The sequence below is a fragment of the Apiospora aurea genome, assembly GCF_038362705.1.
Source record: "Apiospora aurea strain CBS 24483 chromosome Unknown utg000007l_segment0_segment0, whole genome shotgun sequence".
NCBI classification, from domain to species: Eukaryota; Fungi; Ascomycota; class Sordariomycetes; order Amphisphaeriales; family Apiosporaceae; genus Apiospora; species Apiospora aurea.
Genome location: NW_027117394.1, coordinates 3,425,895 through 3,451,965, shown reverse-complemented (window position 1 = coordinate 3,451,965; position 26,071 = coordinate 3,425,895). Strand labels below are relative to the sequence as shown.

General features: G+C 54.9%; 8 protein-coding genes across 8 annotated transcripts; 2 read left to right on the top strand and 6 right to left on the bottom strand.

Moving 5' to 3' along the window:
- Positions 1-273: 273 nt before the first annotated feature.
- On the bottom strand, positions 274-609 carry PG986_011347 (uncharacterized protein; the record flags this gene model as incomplete). Its single annotated transcript, XM_066847569.1, has 1 exon — positions 274-609. The coding sequence occupies one exon, from the start codon at positions 607-609 to the stop codon at positions 274-276; it is 336 nt and encodes a 111-aa protein (XP_066697060.1).
- Positions 610-940: 331 nt separating this feature from the next.
- Positions 941-2,443, bottom strand: PG986_011346 (uncharacterized protein; the record flags this gene model as incomplete). The annotated part of the gene is made up of 1 exon (XM_066847568.1): positions 941-2,443. The coding sequence occupies one exon, from the start codon at positions 2,441-2,443 to the stop codon at positions 941-943; it is 1,503 nt and encodes a 500-aa protein (XP_066697059.1).
- An 804-nt stretch (positions 2,444-3,247) lies between these two features.
- PG986_011345 (uncharacterized protein) lies at positions 3,248-4,660 on the bottom strand (the record flags this gene model as incomplete). Its single annotated transcript, XM_066847567.1, has 4 exons — positions 3,248-3,821; positions 3,961-4,381; positions 4,475-4,538; positions 4,571-4,660. 4 exons carry the CDS (start codon positions 4,658-4,660, stop codon positions 3,248-3,250), a joined length of 1,149 nt encoding a protein of 382 aa, XP_066697058.1.
- Positions 4,661-5,122: 462 nt separating this feature from the next.
- PG986_011344 (methyltransferase domain protein) lies at positions 5,123-6,036 on the bottom strand (the record flags this gene model as incomplete). Its single annotated transcript, XM_066847566.1, has 2 exons — positions 5,123-5,518; positions 5,644-6,036. The coding sequence occupies 2 exons, from the start codon at positions 6,034-6,036 to the stop codon at positions 5,123-5,125; spliced, it is 789 nt and encodes a 262-aa protein (XP_066697057.1).
- Positions 6,037-7,602: 1,566 nt separating this feature from the next.
- On the bottom strand, positions 7,603-10,328 carry PG986_011343 (chitin synthase I; the record flags this gene model as incomplete). The annotated part of the gene is made up of 2 exons (XM_066847565.1): positions 7,603-8,311; positions 8,368-10,328. The coding sequence occupies 2 exons, from the start codon at positions 10,326-10,328 to the stop codon at positions 7,603-7,605; spliced, it is 2,670 nt and encodes an 889-aa protein (XP_066697056.1).
- A 4,203-nt stretch (positions 10,329-14,531) lies between these two features.
- Positions 14,532-15,523, top strand: PG986_011342 (uncharacterized protein; the record flags this gene model as incomplete). Its single annotated transcript, XM_066847564.1, has 3 exons — positions 14,532-14,673; positions 14,944-15,083; positions 15,500-15,523. 3 exons carry the CDS (start codon positions 14,532-14,534, stop codon positions 15,521-15,523), a joined length of 306 nt encoding a protein of 101 aa, XP_066697055.1.
- A 2,820-nt stretch (positions 15,524-18,343) lies between these two features.
- On the top strand, positions 18,344-18,883 carry PG986_011341 (uncharacterized protein; the record flags this gene model as incomplete). Its single annotated transcript, XM_066847563.1, has 1 exon — positions 18,344-18,883. The coding sequence occupies one exon, from the start codon at positions 18,344-18,346 to the stop codon at positions 18,881-18,883; it is 540 nt and encodes a 179-aa protein (XP_066697054.1).
- Positions 18,884-20,283: 1,400 nt separating this feature from the next.
- On the bottom strand, positions 20,284-24,123 carry PG986_011340 (uncharacterized protein; the record flags this gene model as incomplete). The annotated part of the gene is made up of 2 exons (XM_066847562.1): positions 20,284-21,043; positions 21,116-24,123. 2 exons carry the CDS (start codon positions 24,121-24,123, stop codon positions 20,284-20,286), a joined length of 3,768 nt encoding a protein of 1,255 aa, XP_066697053.1.
- Positions 24,124-26,071: the final 1,948 nt, after the last annotated feature.

Sequence of the window (26,071 nt, the reverse complement as noted above, 5' to 3'; positions counted from 1 at the left end):
GTCTGTTAAGGAATGGCTCGGGCATGACATCATACCATGCCTTTATGTGTCCCGTGTTGCCGGTGGCCCAGGACAAGAGAAAAGGGGCTCGGTGGCTGGCTCTTCCATATGTCTTTATCAACACACAATGCCCCTTGTATTCGGAATTGGCCTTGATACACTACGTTAACCAATCCCATAAATGCCATGAATGCATGCATAGTTAATCTCGACAAACCCTCTCTCCCAACTCTACATCATTTACCAGGTAAGTATAGTATTATTCTGCTCTCTTCATTTTCCGTCCGTCCGTATCATATCAACGAAAGCCATGGCTTCTCCTCCCGTCTGCACACAGCCTACCCCCATGCACACCCTCCGCGCCGCCAAGACCTTCGAGGTGACGCTCGAGGACAGCCCCTCCTGCCGCATCGTCGTCAATGACGTCCTGCTGCCCACATCCCGAGACCTCAAGCACAGCACGGACGGCGACTGCCTCTGCGCAGAGCCTGACGACGCCATCGTCAATGCCTGGATGCTCTGGCACGTCGACAACTGCCTGACCCACGGCCTCATCTCGAGGCAGCGGGCCAACGCGCTGCTGAACCTGACGCGGAAGGACTTGGACATGGAGGCGGAGTGGGTCGACTACTTTGGGGACCTGGACCGGGACATGACGAAGGAGCATGAGGAGGAAGAGGCGGCGTATACGATGGAGAAGGCGGTGGCGGATCTGAGTCGGCTGGAATGGACGACAGAGATCAAGACCAAACAGTGTGGAGAGGTAGGTTGTAAGTGCCAGCAATGGCACTCATAGAACACGACGCAGAGGGCGTTGGTAATTCTCGTGAGTACTTATGTAATTCCAATCTGGGTTATGATACCATAAATGATCGAATCGATGTATTTCCACCGCGTGATTCTCCCCAGCCCCCCCCTCTTCCTTCATCGCATCATCATCTCAACGCTTCGCCTCCCAAGCCCGCCCCGCCCGGAACGGCTCCGGGAACCACCCCGGCGCCTCCCCCGTCGTCATCATCTCCACCAGCGCCTCCGCGCTCCGAAACGCCCACGCCATCCCGTGCCCGTTCATGCACACCGACGCCCACAGCCCCGCCTCGCCCGGCACCGCGCCCACGACGGGCAGCCCGTCGGGCGTGTGGCACACGATGCCCGTCCAGTCGTGCTGCGCGGCGGCGGCGGACTCCGCGGCGTTCGCGTCGCCCCAGTTCGCGTGCCCGTACGTTAGCCGACCGATGCCGCGCAGGTACGCCGCGATGTCCGCGTTGACGACGGAGTCGTCGGTCAGGTTCTGCTCGCGCGTGGGCGAGAGGCCCTGCCCGCCGCCGTAGATGACGGTGCCGGCCCCCGCGTCGCCGGGCTGCCGCACCGTCACGTAGTCGCCGGGCCCGCCCATGGGCTGGTCGGAGTAGGTGCTGCTGCGCTTGAAGACGGGGTTCTGCGCGGTGTCGGCGCCGGGCCGCACGGCGGCGGCCTGGTTGCGGACGGGGGTGAGGAAGTGCGTGGAGGCGAGACCCGGGTGCAGGGCGGGGGTGAAGCCGTTGGTGGCGAGGACGACTTTGGTGCCTTTGACGGTGCCGCGGTCGGTCTTGACTTCCCATTCGGTCGAGGCGTCGGGCGGGCCAGAGACTTGGGTGAGCTGTAATGCCATTGTGTGCGTTTGCAGGTTGAGACCCTTCTCGAGGCCGAGCTCCAGCATCGCGCACACGGTCAGATAGGGGTTTTGCGTGTGACCGGTGTAAGTGACGGCACCCATGATCTCGGGCCACTGCCAGTAATCCCTCGCGTCTTGTCCACTGTAGACGGTCCTAGGGTTGCCTTGGGGTACATCGTCCGGTCGGCGCTGCGCCAGCTCGCGCTGGAACTCGATTACCTCAGCCGCCTTCTTAAACTGTTCCTTGGTGTAGTAGAGATCCGCAGTCTCGACGTTCCGCCACCCGCTGGAGACGTTGTACTTGCTGACAAACTCGCGCATGTCATTGACACAGTCCTGCTCCAGCTTTCCGACCTTCAGGGCCTCGTCCTCGCCGTATAGGTCGACCCACTCCTTGACCAATTGATAGTCGCCCGTCCTGCAGTGTCCTCCATTGCGTCCCGATGCGCCGGACGCCGCGGAGCGGGCCTCGAGCATGAGGACGGACAGGTCGGGGTCGCGGCTCAGCAGTTTGAAGGCGGTGGCGGCGCCGGACACGCCGGAGCCGATGATGACATAGTCAAACACTTGCTCGGTAGGAAGGTCTGGCGTGGAGCGGAGATTGGCGATGCGGTGCGGCGGATCCTGCCAGTACGACTTTGTTGGGTTCGGGTGAGGGAACCCCTCAAGATAAGCCGGCGTGTCGCTACATGAAGGCGAGTTTGACTCGACTGCTACGGCCGCAGACCAGGCAGTCGGCGCAAGCAGTGAGCCTGCCGTAAGCGTGTTGACCAGTTGCAAAGACCGCATGATGAAGTTGGGTGTTAACCTTGCGTCCGAACAGGCAGGCCATGGGGTTCCTGTCGTGTGCTGCTTTATATAAGATAGACAATCTCTTGGGTAGGTGAGTAAATGGGCCAAACCCGAGGCCATCTTCAGCGGCGCCATACTGCGTTATGTCTCTTCGTCGGGTGTCCCTATCGCCGGATACCCCTCATGTTGCGGGTCTTGATTACAATGTAGGATAGATCTCCAAATCAGGATGCCTTGGCGAACAAATCTCGTTGTATATAGCCCCGCTCGGCCATCTCAACGGTCTTGGCTGCCTGGCCCCTTTCCCGTTAGAAGCTTACCCCGCCGAGATCCCTCATAGCCGACGTAGGTTAGTGGAGCCGCAGGCAGCCCGGCCAGCTCCGGGGCAGTTACATATTGGAGAGTTCGCCTCCCCCTCTCGTTCGATCTCACTGATAGTACTCCCCCTGAGGCCCGTTATATACAACAACATAGCCGCTAACTTCGGCATTGATACGATATAGGTTCGGATAGCCAGAAACGACATGACGGGACCGTCTTTCAAGCTGTCCGATGCGAAGGCGTCAGTGGCGGTCAGATCACCATGCCCTTCTCTGTGTGACATTATACGGCAGGCCATCTATAGTATGCATTGCAGCAAGTGGCGATACTCCAGCGAAGTGTGTTGGTGAATACAAAACGTGTTGGATATCCTGAAACTCTTGCACCCCTCTTGAGACTCAAGCGATAGCATGAGTGTTTGGGTCTAAGGCCTCCGCCCCATTCGGCACCCTTGTGTTCGCCCCCTCCCCTCCCCTCCCTTCACCTCCTTATCCGCCCGAATCTTAGCATATCCCGACCCTGCAAGAAGTGCATCAAGAACGCCGTCAGCACAAGCACCACCCCCATGACCGCCGTCGCCACGAACGCTGCGTGGAACCGCGGCGCGTACGCCGTCTTCCAGAGCTGGTTGGTCCACCAGATATTATTCGCGTACGAGAACACGTTGGAGAACGCCGTCCGGAACCCGCGCATCTCGTGGTCGTCGGGCATGAGGTCCGGGAGCCACGAGTAGTAGATCCCGGACACGCCCGACGACATATGCGCGACGTACATGGCGAAGTACTTGAGTCCTTCACTGGGGAAGTCCCAGACGGCGAGGATGGTGCACGCGAGGACGGAGCCCGCTTGGAGAGCGATCAGGGCTTCGAGCCGCCGGCCTTGAAGCAGCGGCGAGTCGGAGAGCATGCCGGCGGCGACTTGGGTCACGAAGCCGATGGCTGATTGGCCCCTGGGCAGCACGTTGACGCGTTCGATGCTCTCGCCTTCGGACGTGAGCCAGAGGGCCATGAAAGGTTGGCCGTTGGGGTGTTGGAAGACATGGATGTCAAAGAAACTGTATCATGAGAGAATTTTGTGCTCGAATGATGGCTTACACTAGTTTGCACAAAGAAGTATTCCCAAAGATAGAACCCTGTTGCTCCCTGTCAGTGACTGCATTTAAACTAAAGATGTGCCTCTTCGGCTCAACGTACCAAAACTGCCATGATAGCACGATCCGAAACAGCTTCTTGCGGCCCCAAGCCGCCACACCAAGCGGCTTGTGCCCGTCCTCAACCAGCCGCCGACTAGCATAAGCCGCCTCGTCCTTGGTCAGGTAGAAGGTGCGCGTAGTGTCGGGGAAGTCCGGGGTGAAGAAGTAGCCGATGACGCCGACGGGCAGGCTGATGACACCGCAGACGATGAACAGCCACTGCCAGCCCGCGCGGCCCAGCGCGCCATCAAGGTTTTGGTACACGCCGGCCTGCAGGTAGCCGGAGAACATGTGCGAGAGGGAGGCGGTGGAGTAGAACAGCGTCACCCGCTTCGCCCGCTCGTCCTTCTCGTACCAGCTTGCGATCGGGTAGATGATGCAGGGGAAGAAGGCTCCCTCGCATAGTCCGACGAGGAAACGCACTAATCACATCAGAACCAAGATCAGCTCCAAGGGTATTTGCTCGTGACACGAACAAAATAATGATATTAGGGGAACTGGATAATGGGACTTACTGGCGTAGAGCTGCGGCACGGTCTTGACGGCCGCCGAGGTGAAGGTGAAGATGGCCCAGAGGACCTCGAGGGCCGGAGCTTGGAGACGAGGATCACGGTCGGGAGTTGCGAGATGACGTACCCGGCCGTGAAGACGTTGGAGGCGTAGGTGAGCTCGCTGCCCTCCAGGTGCAGGGCCTCCTCCATGCCCGAGACGTACGCATTGTTGATGCTGGCCTGGTCTGAGACTTGGTCCCCCTTGGAACATCCCAGACAAAACTGGCTACTCCAGAACAGTATGTGCGACGACGTATTATGATCTCCTAAGCAGGGCAGCTTTATTGTGATCAGGGGACTGTATGAACTTTCAAGGTATCAGGTTACTATACTATAGCCTCTGCTCTTGCAAACACCGATAGTGAGTAAGATTGGTCTTCCACAGCTAAGGTCTGCTCACAGCCCCTGGCCATCGCCCTTGAGCCTCCCAACATGCCTCCAATATACCTTATACCTTACATCAGACAAGTCGCAAACGCCGAATCGTGGGATACACCAAGAGGGGAAATGAGGGAAGGGTTGACGTGTCGGTGTTGAACCGAACCCGACCAGAGCAGCGTACCACAGTTCCTGATCGATCGAACTGTCCCAAATTCATGCCACTCTTTCACCTCATCTCTTCCAGACCTTGAACCCCATAAAGTAAGGAAACACACTCTCCGTCACCCCATAGTTCCGCTCCCTCCGCATCTCCTCCACACCGCCCTCGCCGCCGTCCTTGACGCCCCACTCCCAGACCTTGACCACATCGAACCCCGCCGCGGTCAGGGCGTTGAGGTAGCTCGCCACGGTCCGGTGCTGCTTGCGCACGTCGGCGCCCAGCCACGTCTTGGCCCGCTCCCCCTCGGCCATGTAGTCGCGCAGCGGCCACACGGGCTTTTCGTCCTGGTCGGGGCTCTTCAAGAGCTTCGGCACCTTGACCTGCGGCGCCGTCGCCATCGGGTGCTCGATCGAGAAGAAGAGGAAGGCGCCGGGCGTCAGGCACTCGTGGACCTCGTCGAGCAGCGACTGGAAGTCGGCGATGTAGTGCAGCGACAGGGAACAGAACGCGACCTGGAACTTCTGGTGCTTCTTCCCCTCCCCCTCTTCCGACGACGACGGGGACAAGGCCGCCTCCTTGAGCGCCCCCTCACATTCATATCCGCGCGCACATAGTCCACCTCGGCGCCCTCGGCGCCATCGGCCAAGTCGGCGCCCTCGCTCCCGCGGCTCTCCTGCAGGTACGCCCGATGCAGCTCCGTCAGCTCCCTCGCGCGCCCCAGCTGCGCGGCCGAGGCGTCGACGCCCCGACACACGGCGGCGCCGCGGGCGCTGGCCCAGCGGCAGAACCAGCCGTCGCCGCAGCCGAGGTCGAGGACGCGCTTGCCCTGCAGGCTGGGGAGCAGCTCGTGCAGCGTCGCCATGTCCGGGACGCCGGCCTGCTGCGTCTCCGGGCGGTTCTCGCGCAGCTCGGCGTACTTGGCGTAGAAGGCCGGGTCGCTGTCGTAGATGTTCTGGGACACCGTGGTGAGGGGTGGGGCCGTCATGATGGATAGATGGATAGATTGATTGGTTCTGCCTGTGACTTCAGCTGGATGGGTGGGATAGGATGGATGAAGATATATGGATGGATGGATGGATGAACAGGAGGTAGGTGGTTGACGTGGTGGTTTGTGATGGTAGGTTGAGAGGAGATCCTTGTCCAAGTATATGCGTATGATGAAGTGTAAAGGTACGGGATCCAGCAAGAATCCCATCACTACTTATTCGAATCTCGGACACTTGGGATATCCGAAAGTATCCCTGCTGCAATTGCACGAAGTAGGGCAATGAAACAGCCGTTTTCCCCCATCTCAAACGAGGTTTCACAGAAATCGGCCGATCCTAACTTTTCCGAAAAGAAAAGGAAAATGTGGTGTCGACTGACCCCGACTCGACATTGCGTCAGGAGAGATGGCGCGCGCATCCCGCCGAAGCCATACGAAGGAACTCCGCGTGCTCCGGTGGACGAACACGCGCGGGGAGTGTAGGGCCGAAGCGAAGACGAGGCTTCTCTTTGTCATTTGTTGGCATGCATGCATGCACGGGCGGTTGCAAAAGCGTTGCTGCCGTGCTGGTGCAATGGTGCTTCCCCGGCATGGGCTGTTCGAGACGCACCTCCCCCTCCAAAATCAGCAGTAAGCGAGGAACCCGGGAGGCGCCGAAATGTAACATGTAACTGAGGCATTCTGAGTTTGCCCAATCTGGGGGAGGCCGCATGTTGACCCCTCACCTTTCGAAAGCATGGAAGCAGGTTGGGGTAAATCAAGCAACCTGGGGAATTCAACAAACGGTAAAAGGTTGGATGCTTAACAGGCAATCGCCAAGACTTCCAGGCGACTTGAGGCGCAAACACCGAGCGAGCGACATACGATGGCCGTGCCGAGTCTCTGTCTGTGGCCTTGGAAATGGGCAACATCCGTGTCTCTGCGTCACCGCGCACAATCAGAGGCAACACAACACGACTTCACATGCATGAGCAATGAATGTACCTGGGTCGGTAGCAAAGGATGATGTAATCGGTCAACAAGCATATTTACGCCGTCATAACACTTATTGTCCTGCATCTACAATATCTGAAATCGTTCTTCATGAAAAAGTAACAACATGAATGAATACTGGGTATATGAATCATAAGGAGATCATCATCTCCAACCTCAGCTGCAACAACAACGAAAACACCTGCTGTAGGCGGCTCTTGGCGACCTGGCCCTGGCATATGCCGCCTGAGGATGGGCAGCACGGAGCATCACGGATGCGCTCGCTCGCCACCTTCTTCCGCACCTACATAGGTCCATTCCATCCTCAACACATCGCTCCCATCTCGTCGAGCAGCTACATAGATCCCTCTTGTGTAGAAGACACGCAGTATACCCAGAACACCGGAACAGCCCATGAAAGATGACATCATAACTGCAATGACAGCCACGGAGACGATCGTTATCCGGGATGCAAAAGAAAAGAAAAACGACAAATGCAATTAAGAGGGGTACCATGCCACCCAAATGGATGGAAACTGCCCGGCCAAGAAGGGAAGTGTCGCACAGGAACAGAAAAAGTCCAACCGAGCCCGTCTAGACGCCTCGGAACATGCGCACCACCAAGAACCACAGTGCGCCAATGAACTTGAAAGCACTGAGGAAGGCCACACTCCACAAGATGATGGTCATGTACAACGTCGCACGCTGGTCCTCGCTGTTGGCTGCCGCTTCGGGGCTCAGTCTCTCGAGACCAGCCGTACTCAGCACCAGCGCACACAGTCCGAAGTTCGAGATCATCCAGACCAGGACGACTAGCGTTCGAATCCAGCGGTAGTAGTCCATCTGCTTCTCGGCGCGGTCGTGGTCCGTGGGTGGCTTCTTGACAGGAACAAATTTCTTGTTGAAGACGGCCAATTCACGCTCGTACGACGCGTTCAGGTCACCCTCGTCAGGCAGATCGGTCTTACCCTTGCCATCCTTGGTATCGACTGTCGGCAGCTTTTCGGCTCCGTCGTCACCCTTCGTACCCCACGATATATCGTGCGTGTTGCAGAAGGCATAGACGTTCATGACATTGACGTAGGCAGGCGACAAGAGGATGTACTGGAACATCGAGGTGATCATATGCCAAGGATCGAACATGAGGAGCGAGGCCACAAGCCACAATCCGTAAGTGGCCATTGTCGAGATGATCAGAGACGCAAAGACCTTGTTCTTGATCAGATCGCTAGGGTCGAAGCCGTCCTTGACCTGGGCTTGGATGGCCTTGACAGCAATGAAGATAGCGGCGAACATGAGGTATCTAAAAAGATTGATGTCAGTGAGAGTCCGCCAGACTACGCGTGGTGGAAAACTTACGCCATAATGATGGCCCAGAAGATGACCATGGCACCATAGAGCTTGCCAGAACCAGAAGGACGATTACCGAGGGAAAGGACGAAACAGGATATCAGCGATACACCATAGAACCACGTGAATACAACGCCAAGGATGGTGCCCGTGGTGGAGAGCAAGTCTTTGTCGCCCAAGCTCGTAGTAAGAATTTTGAAGACGAGGAAGAAGTTGCCAATAGCGAACCAGGCGAAGATCATGTTGATGGTCTGGAAGATGAACTCCAAGAAGAACATGAGCTTGCGAAGCAAAGAGTGGTCGGAGCGGAAGAACTGGTAGAAGTGGGCAATGGCGTAGATGGCGGCGAAGAAGGAACCGTTAAGCCAACGACGACGCTGGAGAATGAGTTCCGTCACAGTATCCGGTACATCGGTTTCTCCCGTCGCAGACTTGACGTACTGAAGGATCCAATGGCAGTTTCGCTTCGTGACAAGCTCGAAACAAAGAATACGATCCTCGGCCAAGTACATGTTGGATTCGAAGACACCGGCATCGGAACCCTCGAGCGTCTCGCCCTTGAAGTATTTCTCCAAAGGACCCTGGCCGTTCTTGTCATTCTGCAGAGCCACATATCGGTAGGCCGAGAAGGCACCGGGCAGCACAGAAATGAAACCAAAGGCCGACTCCAGAGGCTTGTCGAGGATGTTACTCATCTTGTATTCGAAGTTTTGCGTTGCAACCAAGGGGTTGATAAGATGTCTGCCACCAGTGCCCAACATGGCTTTGATCTCACCACAAGCGCCAGCGCACATCGGCTCAAGATCGAAGGCTTTCCACAAGTGGTAGATCGAAGTGCCTCCGGGCTTGGTACCTGCGTCGAGCAGAACACAAATGTTGGGGTCTAGAACACGGCCAAAAGCCTGGAAGAACCATCGGTGAGAGTTGATCTTCTTCTGGTTCTTCTCCTTCAAGCAGAACAAGAGCTGAACTGGTTGCTTCTTGGGGATGAGTTGCACGACATCATTCTTGATGGTCATGCCAACCTGCGTGGTATACTCGTAGATATGCGACGTGACATCCTTTCCGTTGACCTGCTGTTTGGCGATACCGTCCTGGTAGACACCCATACCGGCGAGCAGCGCTCGGGTTCGGGGGTTGATCTTACCACGTCCATCGCTGACAACGCAGACCACAATCTTCTTCCAGGCGTCGGGGCCCCACGTCTTGCTTTCCTTGCGGCTGCACATGTACTCGATGTTCTTCAGAACACCAATCATGGTGCGGGCAAACAAGATATCGTCCTCGTTGTACATGGTAATAACGACGAACAACTCAGTGTGACGTGGCTTGCTGAATAGCTTCTGGCGCAGGGTGAAGTTTTCGTTGTAGAAATCATTGGGATCGCAGGTGGCCGCGGTGTATCGCATGTGGGTGAATTCATCACGCTCACCGTGAGGCAGCTGGTTCAGCAACCTCGGAGGGATAGGGCAATCCAGAACCAAGTTTCCGCGGTACAGCAAGACCTGCTTGACCGTCTTCCAGCGCTTCAGATTGCCACCACCACCACCACCTTGTTGGGGCTCGTCCTTGTAGGGCTCCGGGATTCCACCATGAGCGTACGAATCATTCTGCTGCAACATAGGTCGCTGGTCATTGAGTTCGTATCCCTGGGGCTCATCATAAGGCGTCCCGCCCGGTGAAGGCTCGTAGGGTTGGTTGTAGTATCCGTCGTGATGCGCCTGCGGGTTGACCGCGTACTCGCCGCCATAACCTCCGCCATACTGGATCTGCGAGAGGTTGTCCACCGAATGCGCCGAGTTCAGGGGTAAACGGTCGCTGGGTGTGTATCTGCCTGGACCACCAGCCGGGGGAAGGTCGAGGGCCGAGTGTGAAGGTGGCGGAGGCTGGCCGTAGGGCACATCATCGAGTTGATAGCCATGCTGGAGCGGATGCCCTGGTGAGGGCGTCCGGTGCATTCTGTTATCCATGGTAGGATCGTAGTATCCGTCGTCTGCTAGCAGAGAAGAGTATTAGAGAATTGTCTGGAACCGGCAGAGCTATTGTGTTATGTTCAGATGTTTCGCGGCCTTGGAATAACGTTTGGGTAACCTGCACCACTTGACGCGCGCAACTCTCTTTGATCAACCGGTCCGGTTGGGGTTGCGCGTGAAGATCACAAGGCACAGCCCCTGAGAGAAAGTATAGACAATGAACGGGGTAAGATGAAGAGAAAGTAGTAGGTTTACTACTCGGAAGACCCGAAGGCAAAAGAAGGTAACGAAGGGATGGCGGGAGGAGGGTGCAAGCAACGGTCCAAGCCCAGTGTCAATGGTATGTAGATGCGACGAATGCTTGCTCAGGCTCCCTGACCTCGGCGCATACTTTACATACAAGGTGGCAATAGGGATGGCCGAGTAGCTGAGGCAGTGGCAGATAGGGAGGGCAAGATACCTAAGGAAGACGCAGGCATAGGCATAGGAGAAGGGGAGTCGAGAGGGTATTGACGATGAAACAGCCGACATACCTAGGCGATTATACGACATGGTTCCGAATTATATCCCTGCCACCCCTAATGTTTGGGACAAAATGGACGGAGTAGTGGAGGCGGAATGAATGGCCGTCAATGTAGCAGCGTCCAGTGAGACAGCCGGAAGCGGGTGACGGGTCGAGGGTACAGCGGGTGGACGAGTCGCCCAAAGATCAAAGGTTCACGCTGGGGGTCAATATTGGTAGGCGTCGGGGCGACTGGAATGTGCCAATGCGGAGGAGAGTTTGGTTGGTGATCGCAAGTGGCTATGGTTCATGCGCAACCTTCAGATTGGAATGGGAATTCCGACTTCTTGTGTCGCGTTTCTGCCGACCCTTGGACCCTGCAGAGAGTGCAGTGCAGTGCAGTCCAGTCCAGTCCAGTCCAGTCCAATGCTATTCAGCAGCAGTATCCTGATTCCTGACACCGACAGAGTTGACTGCGGGAGACGATGCGCCGAACTCTGAACGTCGCGCCGTCGTTCTCGTCGTTGTCGTTGTGGGGTGTGTCTGTTGGGTTACGACTTGGTAGGTCGCTACTGGGCAGCTTTGTAGCTTGCCAAGAAAGCAATGCAAGTGCCGTGCACAAAGTAAATCGGTTGTGTCAAACGTCTTGGGGTCGTGTCGAATCTCATTCAGGGAGGGGCGCCGACCAAACAAGTGCAGAACAAAGGAACGAGGTCAAGTTCGAGTCGAAGCGAATGGAGAAGGGCTCGTGAAAAGGCCGGCCAAGTAGGTGCTGTAGCGGGTGTTGACTTGGGTTGCTTGATTGCAGGTGTGTGTTGCTGTGGCAGAATAATTCGGGGCGGCGGGTTTCACAGTGATGAAAGGAGACATGGGGGGTCCCCTCCTCGTGCCTTCTCGTGCCTCTGGCTGCAGCACTGGTCGTACCAAGTACTGCGATTGACCCTTGATTAGCAGGATTAGCCCGTTGCCGTTTCAAGATTTCGAAGCAGGCGCAGCACAAGCCATGTGCCCACCAGAGCCCCCCAGTGCTAGCCAGTGGCAGTACCAGCGCTGACCAGTGGCCCTTGTGGCCCCTCTGAAAAGCAGCATTGCCCCTGTCGCCTGTGCTGCTAGTGCCGGGCGCTTCTTCTCACGACACCAAGGCACTCTCTGAACTTGAATTATCCAACCACCCCCTGACTGTTTGGTTGCCGTACGTAGTCTTCATAAAGTTCTTAGGAGGCACGATAGAGTAAGCTCAAGATTTCAAGTCACATTGCGGAAAACTCGCGACTGCTGGTATTAGCCCCTTGGGGGAGGGAAATATTTCGAGAGGGCTGGGAGAGCGCGAATTTGTTTTGTTTTTTGTTTTTTTGAGGAGCGCAGGCCGGCGACCAAGCTACTCCTGATTGGGTAAGTATGATTCGGAGCCTTTTCAGTAGGGTGTCACTCAATCTCCAGGAAAACTGGGCGGCCAGTACATCAAGTCAGTCCCCCATCAACACGTTGCCGATAAGCCGTCGCAAATGACGTCGCTGCCGACCAAGCACTCTGCAATCAGAAACTGCCATTCGCCAGCCGGTAGTTGACAACTCGACGATCAGGTTCGCTCGTCGCCAATGCATTGATGACTTGCCGTAGTGGACTGGCGGCCAAGCGGCAGGCCCCGTACTACTTCAAACGGGGAGAGAGAGAGAGAGAGAGAGAGAGAGCAGAAGAGAGAGAGCAGAAGAACGAATGAAAGGGAGGCGTTTGCTTCCTTTTGCCTTCCAGCTGCGGCTGCTGTTCCTTCCCGCCACGCAGCCACCAACCAAAACCACGCACTTGTGCACGCCGCCGCCCAAACCTCCTTCAGCGCCCACGCGCCCCTTGCCAGTCGGTCCCCATTCTTGTACCAAGACGTTATTTCGCCGAACGCTACATACTACTATCTGTAATATGAGGTCTCCGCAAGACATGGTATTACTGCTACATGGGACATACATGGCAACGGCTGAACGGCGGCTCGTCCGTACTGCAACACATATGTGGGATCGTAATGTTTCTCGCCATCTGCCGTCGCTTAGAGTTCAGCGGTCGGCCTTCGTGGTGGTGATTGAGATTCTCGTGTCGGGTGGAAATGGGCAAAACAATAACCCGGCCCGGCCATGTGAACACGCTTCGGAGAGCGCAGCTCCAAACTACCAACAGATCTTACTGTAGTAGCAGGCACTTAGTCGCAGCATCGTCGTAACCTCCTCCATGCAGTATTCGTGTCAAGTCAGCAGTGCCGTCAGCACCGTTACGAAGATGCCCTCTTTTGCGGGTTGGCCTACAGTCAGCCCGCGCAGGGCGATCTGGGGGTCCCCCTGATTGACAGGAGCTAAAACAAAAATAGCTGCCCACAAAGTGTGCTGGCTATTACAAGGCTGGTGTGTGTGTGTGTGTGTGTGTGTGTGGCTGCCTCCGGTTCGTAACACACTTGCCACAGCACTAACGCTCAGCTACAGCTCCACGAATCACGACATCATGCCGAGCCCCACGCGAGCTTGCTTTGGCCTGCAGGAACCATCTTGGACGACGACGAGGCAGTTCTCGTAGCTGCATATGGGCAGGTTTACACTTTGGTTCAATACCGCTGTCCCAACGAAGGACTCGTAACACACCAAGTTCGAGCCAAAACTTGAATAGTGAACTCAAAAGAACTCAGGCACCAACTCTATCTAATCCGACCGAGATCGACTAGTCGTAGTACTGCGTCCGCAGCATGCGAATGTGGTGGCGAACTCCCCGTTTACGGTAGGTATCTTCATATCACTTGAACAAGCTTGACCTAACTCAGGGCCGGATTTTGAATGTTTGTTGATTCTCCGTGTCATTAGCCACGGTGCAATGGACTGATTTGCGCATCTTTCTCCATGGACAGAGATTCGGGCATATTGACTTTCACAACCGACATTTCAGCGCCAAGAACTCCACGAATCAGACGGAGTTGCGTGCCGAAGGCGATGAAACATAGGCAGGTATTATGGTACCGGTGGTCGTTTCCAAGCGACTGATCTGTAGAACAGCATCCTCGGAGGAGCCGAAGCCGGAGACAGCGAGGCGTAGCGGTCCCGGGCGTGATCCGTATCTCGGGGAATGTGACTATTCCCAGCTATTTCCCCAAAGGCGTCATCTAATGTTCAGCTTGTCTTTCGACTCCTTCCTCTTGCGGTGAGATCGTGGTGAGGAGTTAAACCCCCGATTCGGGATGCGACTACCCCGAGAGCAGAAAGGCTCAGAGAGTCCCGCGGCGGGATGAAACTGCCCCCGGATGACGTATGAGAACTCTCATTAAAGTTGAAGCCATCCTCAGAACGTATAGTCTTCATGCAGCACCATGACAAAACGATCACTCTCTATGGGCATTTTCGTCCTCCTCGACCTCATGGCTATGTTAAGTTCATCTTAACCTCCTGAACTGCTGGAGGACATCGGATACTGCACCAGAGAAGGGGGATAAGAAAGCCCCCCGGGAAGAAATCACGGAGTCAATGTGGAGTCGTGGAAAACATCTTACGTTCATAACATTATTTCATTTCTAGATACTAACATACCCATGCAAGCAACACCATAATTATAATCCTCCATTCATCTCTGCATCCCGTTGGTAAACTGAGCATCCGCCGTACCAGGAGAAAAACAAGGTTCCCCGGCTGGACGCAGAAATACGCACCGCCGTAGTGTCACATTCGACAATGGACCCTTCCGACCTGCCACTCCCCCTCACCAGCCGCCGCCCCGCCTACGGGATCTACTTCGAACCGGAGCCGCAGTACGCGAAAGTGAGCGCCATCGTCGTCTCCGTGCTGACCAGCAGCGCCTGTGCCTCGTTCTTCTGTCCGTCCTCCCTCTCCCCTTTGCCTCTCGGACCGCCAATTCTCATATACGCAGAACAAATCTGACAAAACCGTGTTCCGCTTCGCCCAGGTGAAAAGCTGGCGGAGTCTTGCGTGGACTACGTGGCGTAAGTCTGCCACCCAGCATCAGGAAGCACACACCTCAAAGGATAAGGAGAGGTGGCTCAGAAGGGGGGAAAAAAAAGAAGAAAAGAAAAAGAAATCAATCCTGTATGTGATTGCTAACGGGCAATTTTCACTTTCCTTCAAGTACTCCCGGCCATCTACTTCGACTCCTATCTATTTGTCATGCCGTCCGCCGTCTTACACTTCAGCTTCTCCCTCGACGAGTACCATTCGCTCGGCGAAGCCGCGACACTACCATGTCTCTTGGCATATCTCTCTAGCAAGGTATGTACATATGTCTGGTGTGACTTAAGCTCATGCACATACTTACCACATGTCACTCCAGGCTGTTAGCATACCTCTTTGCCCTACATCCCCCTACCTCGATAGGCAAAAAAAGGGGTCATCATGTGCTATCTTCGCTACTGACAGCGTTGCGTCTTGGGTTGGCCAGCTAGTCTACCTCTTTCTGTGCGATCGTGCCGTAAGTCACTTCAATTTACCTGTCTTCCTGTGTTCGGCTCACATGCTGACGCCTCAATAGTACACCGTTTGGGGCAGTGGCGTCCCTCGCTATAAATCGAAGCCGTATCTCATACATTTCGCCATCCTAACTGGTAAGTGTCCCCTGAGTCGAAACGGTAATATGCATATATAACATCTGTTTGGTACTGATACATAATTTCTTTTTCTTTCTACAGGCGCCCTATTCGCTTGCTGGATAATCCTCATCATATTTCGATTCAGCCGCCTGGAGAACGGCCTCTGCATCATCGGGATTCAACAGAGCGCCATGATCGGCCCCGTCGCCATCGACGTGGTTTGCAACGTACGTATGTGGGCACGGCGATATACAATCAATCAGTCCGTGCCGGTTATGTTATACACTGTAATAAGCTTCGTTTGTCGCTAACTCTCTGCCAGGCCTATGACCGCGGTTTTCACGTTTCCCATATAAGATGCAACCCCTACTGGCTGCCCCCCCTCTGATTGACCCCTCCTGATTTCAGATGATTCTAGAGCCCCTGAGCAACAACAATAGTATATAAAGGGGTCAAATCTCACTCGTCTCCTAATTGAAGTAGATTAATCTCTTCCTCTTTTTTTCCTCTTTTCACCACCACCAACATAACCAAAGAAGCTCGCATTGCGCAGGCGGTCCAGGCCGTGCTGGCCGGCGGAAGCATCAACCGTGCGGCCAAAGACCACAACGTCAACAGGGGCACCCTTCGCAACCGAATTAAGGAGAACCTTAGTAAAAAGAGAAGTATAAGGCTCTACAGTTGTTCACCCCTGCCGAAGAGACCTTTTTGGTTAAATGGGCCCTTTTCTAGGCTAGCCTAGGCTACGCACTAACGCACCGGCTGTTTCGTATATACGCTCAGCGCATCCTCCTTGCAAAAGGGGTCGATCACCTTATCGGCAAACGATAGGTGCACCGTTTTTTAAGACGTTATCCGGCCTTTAAGACTATACGTGCTAAAGCGATAAATTTCCGGCGTTTCGCATACATATCAGACGGGGCTATACGAGGGTTCTTTAATCGGTTTAACACTATTATTATCAGCAGTATACCCCCTCGATTTAAATTTAACGCCGATGAAATAGGAACTGCGATAACGATAAGGGAGGGTATTATAGTAATCGAACCTGCCGCCTATAAATCGTTAATACGCAATAACGCCGCCAACCGCGAATAGGTAACTGTTTTAAAGTGTATTAGTGCTCTCGGAAAGTTTTTACCTCTTTTAGTTATTTTTAAGGGCTAATCGGTACAGCAGCAGTGGTTCCTTTAGGATAACGATAAGGTTAACTGCCCCTATAAAGGCTAGGCCTTTAAGGCTTCCCCCAAAGGATAAACTTCTAACCCTATTACCTTAAAGTAACTAAAAAAATATTTATCCCCCTTACCCAGCTTAATAACCCCGAGTAATAAAGGTTGCTAATCTTAAACGGCCACGGTAGTCACATTAACGAGGACTTTATATTAGCGGCCTTGGAGGCCAAGGTCTAGCTCCTTTATCTGCCACTACATAGTAGCCACATTTTCCAGCCTCTAGATATTAGTTGTTTTGGGGTGCTGAAAAAAAGGTTCCGAAGGGAGCTCGATTTGGCGTGCGCTATCACCAATAACAGCTACGTTAGGAAGGGAAACTTCTTTCGCGCCTGGGACAGAGCTCGAAAGGTTGCCTTTGCCCCCAGCACCATCATTAGTGATTAATTAACATCAGGGCTCTGGCCGATCAACATAGATAAGCCGATAAATAACAGGCTTAGAAGGGCTGCTATACTTCGAGCCATCGACGACGCCAATAAGGCCGAGGATGCACGCCGGCCTGCTTAAAAGGGGCTAGGGCAGGTGGTGACACCTAGGACTAGCCGGCAGGTCAAAGATTTGGCGATGGCGGTGCTTGGTAAGGAGGTAACACACTTTGATGTTACTAGGAGGCAGCTGTGGACGAAGCTCGGCAAGAGTGTTGATGATTTGACGGCCCGGATCGGCCGGTTGGAGCAGGAAAAAGCCGGTCTAGAGGCAGATCTAGAGAAAACAAGAGTTTAAAAGAAGAGAAAGGTCGACGAGGACCCCAATGAAAGCTTTGTTTACATATTAAACATCAGGGAGGTTCAAAGGGATGTTCGGGAAGGTCGGCCAAGGAAAAGGCCGAAAAGGGGCGCCGGTGAAGTGGTGGAAATTGATGCAAATCGAGCTGGTGGTGAGGGTAACTCTATTATAGTGCGCACGAGCCGAAACAGACCTTAAAATGCAGTGTGTGTTGCTCAATTGACCTATCTATTGCTGTTGTTGTTGATTTTTACATCTATTTTAGGGGGTCAGTGAAGGGGGGGGCAGCCAGTAGGGGTTGCATCTTACCGTGAGCTTCGATCACATACGACTGGACCAGCAGCTGATGTGACGACAGGATATACGACCAAAAGACCCGAACGCGCCGCGCCTACTGTAGCCTCTAGCAACACGAGGTCGCGAAACGAGAGACTGCTTCGGGTCGCCAAGAAGTCCTTCGTGGGATGCATCTTGACGCTGGGCAGCAGCATCGCGTAAACTCTGGTGCCCCCCTTTTGCCGTCTCGCTTATAAGCGTCGTCCCTTTCTGACGGAGAAGATCAATGGATTAATCTACAGACAATATCACAGATACCTCCTGGCGCTGATGTTGCTCGACGGTGAGCCGGCCTGGCTGTGCCTCCTCTGTTGCAAGATTGACGGTAAGCCAACGACACGGCTCCTTCGCATCTTCGGCCGAAGTTGCTTTTCGTCATGCCCATTCAGTCTTCCCATGCTGGTCATGCATGAACCTCGCTCGACGGGCCCGAACCATTACTGCCCACCCCAATATACCGACCCAAATCCCCCAACTACCTTGGCTAACCTTGTGAACCCATCCCAGTCCTCTTCAACGCCGTCGTCCTCTTCTGGGTAACCCGCACCGACTCCCTCGACATCGCGCACTCGTCCCGCTCCAAGTCCGACTCGGTCCGCAGCCGCGTCACGCGCCTTCCTTCTACACGGGCTGGATCCGTGCCAACATGGGCCAAGGCCCGCACCCGGGGCGGCCGTTCATCATCCCCCAAACTCCAACATCTCCTCTCATGGGTGGCGGCAGCGGCGGCGCCGACGGGAATAACAGCGCTGAAAGAGGTGGTGGAGGTGGCGGTGGCGGCGGTGGCGGCGCTGGGACTTCGTCCGTCGGCCACAACAACAACAACAACAATAGCAGCAATAGCAGCAATAGCAGCAATAGCAAGGGTGACGACCGACGGGCCGTCATCAATGCCACGACGACAACAGCGGCACCAGCACCAGCACCAGCGGTGTCCTCCACAGCCCCAACCCGATCGATTCTCAAGACAGCAGGCACCGGAACCACCGACACCGCCGCAGCAGCCCGTTTCGCCTACGAAAGCAGTACCGAAATCTGGACCGGTCCGGGCGGACGCGCGACAGAAGCAGCGGGACTCGGCATTTCCGAGACGAGGTTCGACAACGACAAGGAGGAGCTAGGAACAGATCCGCAGTCGGAAACGAGCGGTACAGCGACTTCTACTAGCGATGCAGGAAGATCGTGACACAGAGGGTTTCTTTCCCCGTCATGATGCGGTCGGCCGTGCGGGGGGTATTCAGCAACTCCAGTGCAAGAACTGCATCCCGTCCAGCCCGTCACCCCGTGACTCATGCCACGCCTCGCACTGCTGGAAGACCAGCACACTGCCTTCTCCGCTCCGGGATCGGCATGGAACGGTGTTACACGGAGCGACTCTTGCCGCCCTTTCTGAGGCCCCGGAGGTCGACTAACAAGGCGCTCGTGGCGTCGCCCGCAAGTCTGCTGCCCGCCTTGTTCGTCATCGCTACCCCCTGTTACCGCCGCCACTTGGATAGATAGACATCATCTCCATATGTGGGACCAGGAAAACAGAACCCGGATGGTGCGCGACACATGCCATTTCCATCTTTCTTCTTGGCGAGCGCAGCGTGGAGGTGGAGGAGGATGACCCAGCGTCGCATCGGGCAACCAACCAGGCGGGTGGCGAATGACGCGCCCCTCTCCTTTCAGCGGGGTTGTCGTCGCTCTTGCGTCGTCATTGATCTCTGCGCGCTGGCAAAAAGACTACGCATGCGTCGAAATCGTCGCCAGCATGCTCTTTTTCCCCTTGTCCGGACTCGATGGCAGAGGATGACCTCGCTTTCGAGCCTCATCAATTGTAACGACGCGGAAGCAAGCGATCATAGAATGTAATCTAACCTTGGAAGCGTGTTTCATCAAGTCATCGTCTCGCGAAGGGAATCAGATCGTGGTGTGCTTGAAGTACTCGGCCAAGATGGCGCTCAACTCAATCATTTGTGCCTTGACATCCGTATTAATGGCCACCTTACAAGAAGGCATTTTCAAGCTTTTTATTAAGTATGATCTTTATCTTATTCTGAGTAATTGTTGCCTGGTATTGGATGGGTATTGATTGCGGCGTTTTCATCGCCCGTGGTTCTTTGCCACAAAAAGGGTATTCATTGAACTCCCGGCCGCCCACCAGGGAGCGAGCCCGCATCAGCATGCATCGAAGATACTGCCCGAATTTGGATGCAGTCGTCGTCGTCTCCTCGAGCTACGTCGCGTCGTCTCCGCCGCCACTAACAGTCAAAGCGTGTAAAAAAGTCCGCTTCATTCCCTATTCCGACACCAAGTACCTACGTGGCTGAAGTAAGTAGGTATCATAGAACCCTTCAAACCATCCGCTTTTCCATATATAAACGCCCTTATACCCCGTAATCAAGTCTTCTCTTCCCCAAACCCAGGCGAGAAAAGTAGGTCTAATACCGATCTGAAGGATCGACGCCCTGAGCGCTAGGAAACAATTGGGAGGTGTGATGGAACAGGCGACGCCCGAGTTCCCCGAGTCATCGTAAGACGTTAGACGGTTTGTTGCTGGAGTACTTATACATACCCGGAGCGGCTGCCGATCAAGATCGCCCCTCACTTGGCCGTCAGCAGCTTCTTCAACTCAGCAAACCGCACGGGCTTTGGCAGAAAGATGTCGATGCCGGCCGACTTGGCGTCGCGCTGGGCGTCGCGGCTGGCCAGGCCCGTCAGCGCAATGACGTTGGTGCTCGGGAGATTGTTCTCGCGCTCAAAGTCGCGGATGCGGCGCGTCGCCTCGATGCCGTTCATGACGGGCATGCTGATGTCCATCAGGACGAAATCAAAGTGCTGACTGGCCCCGTCCGACGATGTGGTACGGGGGCCCGGCAGGCACGCGTCTTTGAACTTATCCAGGGCCTCTTGCCCGTTCATGGCTTCTTCGTACGTAAAGCCACACTTGCGCATGAACATGACCAGCAGCTGGAGGTTGATCTTGTTGTCGTCCACCAGCAAGACGTGGAGGTTACCACTGCCTGCTGTGTTTTCGCCGTTCGCTGAGCCCGAGGGGTCTTCGTCTTTGCCGTTCAGCAATTCTAATAGTGGCGTCGCGGGGTTGAGAGGGCGTGGTGAGAGTTGCTTGAGAAGATTCTCCCTGTCCTCCCCAGTTGCGTAATCGGAACCATTCGCATCACCGCCCCTTTCAACTTGACCGTCCTGCTTCAAAATTTCTGCGTTTTCTTCAATCAGTGGTATCTGTTCGCCGCCTTCGAGACACGATGTGATGTTCCCATTCGTGAGTGGTTTTGCGTTTGCCATCTCTTCCGATCGTCGAAGAACATGCTGGAACACTCTGGCAAGCTTCTTTGGGCCGCATCTGGAACCTGTTAGTTCGTTATCCACCAAGCTGGTCTGAATTTCTCCCGAAGTGAAGCTAGCAAGGACTTACGGTTGAGGAATGACCTCGACAATCTTTCCCAGATCAGCCAAGGCCTTACATTGGTTCTGTGCGATCTTGATAGCTTCCTGGGCGTCCAAACAAACAATGATGACCGGTATTTCCCTGTTTCGACCCGAGACCTGCTGGTCTTCCTTGAATCTTGTCTGCAATGACTGTATGGATGGCGGTTCGCAGTACATGTACACATCCGCTTGCTCTGGATCCGCTTCGTTTTCTCGAATAACATTCATTCCAAACCAATTCATACAAGTGTCGGTCAATGTGTCGTTCAGCTTCTTGCTCTGCAAGTTGACAGCGTGTGACTGGGAAGGACATTGTTCTTCCAAAAGTACCAACCTCAATTCTCTTGTTTGCTCTGCGACATCGTGAACTTCCGTAGCACCGGCTTTCCTAGCAGCTTCCTTCGGCGCCTGCCTGAATTTGATCCTCACGTCGACTTCCGTCCCCTTGTGCGGTTGCGACTTCAGCTCGATGCTTCCACCTAACGAGTCGACAATCTGCTTGACAATGCTGAGGCCCAGACCTGTACCGGGCTGAAAGGAGTCCTCTTGGCTGAACGGAATGAAAAGGCGATCACGTTGAAATTCCTCCGACATGCCTTTCCCTGTATCCATCACCCGGATTACCGCTTCGGTCTTTGTGCCGTCCGAGCTACCTTGGCCCCGAAGTGACACCAACACATACCCAGAAGCTGTATATTTCAACGCATTTCCAAGAAGATTCATGATGATTCGGCGGAGGGCACCTGGCTGGGTCTGGACCAACCACGAAGCTCTTGGGTCGATGTCCAGCAAGACCGAAACAGGCTCATCCCCCTCCTGGCCAGACTGGCCGCCCGTGCCAGACAACGAATCATCCTTTGAATTGGATATAGCAGTGTATCCGTTTTGATGCCGACCCGGATGAGGCAGCTTTTTGAAGGTGTGGCCGGCGGTGACTGCATCAACCACTTCCTCCACCAGGATGGCAAGGTCCACCACCGCTGTCATGTTTAGGCTCTCCAAAGATGAGTCGGATGACAAATTGATTTGCTTGTTCTGCTTCGCATGCTTTCGCATCTGTACCCGGCCAAGTTTGTTGATCTTGCTGTAATCCAGCACGTGGTTCAACGTATCGAGCAAAGTCTTACCACATGTCGATATAGAAGTTATGAGGCCTGACTGGTAAGAATCGGTAGCGGTGTCGATAAGGAACTCGGCAGCGCCGAGTATGCCGTGCAAGGGGCTGCGTAATTCGTGGCTCATACTTGCAATGAACGTCGTCTTCGCGGCCTCGTTCTTCTGGGTGTTGATGCGGCCAATTTCGCTAATGATGCTGCTGCCGAAAGCACGCAGATAGGACATGTCCTCGTCCAGGTTCATCATGCGTCCGGACATGGCAGTCCAAAGGAAGCAACCACCGGCAAGCCGGTCTTCGGAGTGATCGTATAGAGGTACAAATACCACAGCTTTCGCCCCAGGTATCTTCGTCAGGAACTCCTTATGGTCCATACGCGCTTTCCTATAACGCCTGCTGCTTTTATGTGAATCAGGGGTCCTCGGGTGTCCGTGGCGTTCACGGTCGCTGGCGCTTTCGTCTTCTGAAGAGATGCCGGCCCCTTCGTCGGTGAATGAGAAACTTTTCCCTTGCGGGAAGAGGTTGTAGTATTTCTCAAGAGTAGCAAGGGAGATGGCTGACCCCCTCTCGATGTCCGCCCGAGCCGCTTCACTGGCGAGCGAGTAGGCCAAGATCTTGCACGGTCTACTCGAGGGGGAAACTTCCCCTTCATCAGTGTCCATACTGAGAGTTTCGGACTCTGAGGTTGTCTGGTGTTGTGCGCTATCGTCCTCGTCAGAAGACTCGATGCTACCCGGCAGTAGAGTACTACCAGTAAGCTGCGAGTTGAGATGGATGGGCGTCGCATCGAACAAGACAACGCCGTCTGCCAAGGTCGCTTGGCGTAAGATTTCAGTAGCTCTGTTAAACATCCGCGACATGCTATCGGGTCTAAGCTGGTTGGTAAGGGTCGGAGAGTGGCCGTTCTGGGCGGCATGCTGCTTTTGTGATTGAGGATCGGAATTTCTCGACACGTTGGTATCGTATCCTGATTGCGTCGATTGATATTCCTTTGTTGAGGCGGTCCCAGAGTTATTTCGCGATAGTGGACGCCTGGCCCGTCCAATGCTCATCTGCGGCGGGCGAAGTGGCGGGTGATCGCTGGCAAGACCTTCCTGTACGGTGGATGCGTTTTCGTTCTGTGGTAACGATGCGCCCTCGATGAAAGTGGCGAGTCCGCGAACGATCCGTTCACCTTTGAAGCGGTCGACGCGATCTGCTGCCCACTCCAGGTGCCCCATGACGGCCTGCGCTACACCTTGCATGAACCGCAGCTCTTCCATTGTCAACCCATGGCGTGCGTTCTCGTCCGACACAGTATATGTGCCGATTTTGTGGCCGTGTCGCGAGAGGATGGGCACGCCGGCGAAGAAGCGAATACCAGGCTCGGACACCACGTATGGGCGGGCCTGGAAGCGCTCATCCTCACTTAGGTTAGGGACAACGAAGCCGGCAGCGGTATAGGTACTGTTTGGATCGTCCGGTTCGTGGGCGGTGTAGGTGTTGGACAAGCTATTTTCGCAGATAGCATCTTGGCGCTTCAAGATGGTGCTCCCCAGCCAGAGGTCGTTGTTGGCGTTGTCTTCGACGAAAAGGCTGCGAGTGGCCTCGGCCAGGATCATCTGGTTGCTGCCGTCAATCAGCGACACCATGGCCCGCCGCACGTTCAGGCGCAGAACGGCAAGCTGGGCAAAGGCGGCCAAAGCCTTATCCTGTGAGCCCTTGGGCTTGTAGCCGATACCCTGGAGGTCGGCGGCGGCCAGACTGTCGACATTGAGGGCGACGTTGAGGGATGAGCCTTGGGCGGACACCCAGCCTTGGTAGTACCGCTGTACCTCTCGTTCGCGTTGGTGCTCGCGGGATTGCTCGGCCTGATCGGAATCGGGGGCCGGCTTCGACATAGCGACGATCAGTTGGTGCAGAGCGACGGAGCGCCGGGGGGGTCAGATGTGATGCCCTTGCCACCCAGTGGCTGTGAGGGTAACCAGCGACTTGCGACTAGGCCGGATAGTCGGAGCAAGCGAGGTGTTTTTCTTCGGTGTTTTGCTTTTGCGATCAGGCTCCGATGGACCGACGCAGTCAAGATGGGTAAACCTTTCTGATGTGCCGGATTTTGAATCTTCCATTGGCCTTGGGCTTGGGGCTTGGACTGGGCTGGGCTTGGCTGTGGACTGTACTGGACTCGAAGGGCTTCCCCAGTGTGCAAGACCATGCGAGTGAGATCCAGCCTAGCCAGCATGGCTGGGGTACTCAAGGGCTTCTGCTTGGGGGGGGCCTTGGTTGGGTGGCTTGGGAGGCAGCATGCAAGCAACTCAGTACTACTGGCCATCGCCTTGTCAGATCTCGATGACGGGCCATGGGTTTGTGAAGGAATTGCGTGGAGCTGCGTCATATGATCAGTAAATGGGGGCGCGTCGGGGGCTAGGACCCGTCCAGGACCTAACCTAGTAGATCTTACCTGTACTTACAGGTACTGCTTGCAATAGGCCCAGGCGGCCAGGCCTGCCAGAAAGGCCCAGAACATGCCCCTCCTCCCGCTCCACAATTGACTTTCTTAACACATTATTCAGCAGACAGAGCAGCATGCGCAAATGCAAAAAGCCCATGTTGGCCTACGGGCGCATTTGGACGAAACCAGCATGTTGAGAAACCAGAGTCCCATCAGCCGAAGCTATCGTAATCAGTAAACATCGGTAAACACCGAGCAATCAGTAAACAAAACAATCACTCGCGACGCACCCGGCCAATCGGTGACAGGGGCACAGCACACCTGCCGTCAGGCCACCTGTGCAACGGCAAGCCTCTCCCCGTCCACTGCCCGTCAGGCGATAACTCCACGACGTCCTGTTTACCTACTTGTCCACTTACTGAAGTACCTACTATAGGCTGCTAGGTCCTGTAGCACCGCACTGCTAGATTCTAATCTCTTCCATGCATGCACGCATGTCTCAAGTCGACCTTTAGTTCGTCACTAATACGGATCGAAGCCAGATTTGACTAGGTACTAAACACTAGAGGCCGAGGATGCATCGTCCTCATCCACACGATGAAGAAATAAGGCCACCACCAATCCATTATTAATTCCTGCAAATCACTTAAATATTCTAGTGGCACCGTCCTGCTCTCGGCATTCAAGGACTCCGCATCCCAATATCGAACGGCCCATTCATTTGACCGCATCAGATCGACACCCCCGCGCCCACTTCCCCTCCAGATGTGAGAGGTTCATCACAAGTCACTGTAAGGTCGGAGTGTTCCAAAATGGTACCTACGAATAGCTACATATGCATTGTGCAGTAAGAATCTCGTTTTATTCGGAGGAAATGCTAATGTGGAAGCGTCGAAGGCTCCTTACCGCCCAGAACCTCAGGTACGGAGACAGACACCTGCGCTTCAAAAACTCAGCGATGAATCACCATTCGCCTTTGGCCATTTCGCAGTATCAATCGGTTCCCAGTGCGCCCCAACGTAACTTGAGGTAATCGCACATGCCTCCAAATACGATCATCAAGACATCCAGGCGACCAAGTTGGCCCCTGAAGGATGGCGATCAACAGCACGTGGCAGAGCCTCCCTCCCGGGAGACCACCGCCATTCACCTATGCTTGGCCATCGCCGGCGGCGGTAGTGGCTCTAGGGCGTCCCGCAGATGAAAAGGCTTAAGCTCTTTCCAGGTCTCCGAAGTCATGAAACGGAGGTACGGCAGCACGACAACACTGACATCGTCTACTTCCCCGCCCGCTGCTGTCGTCGTCGCTATTGCATCGAACCAGATATTATTCGCATCGCCCGAATCTTTTCTCCCGGCAGTCGACAGTTGGCGGTATCGTTCGTGAAAGGACTGGTGGA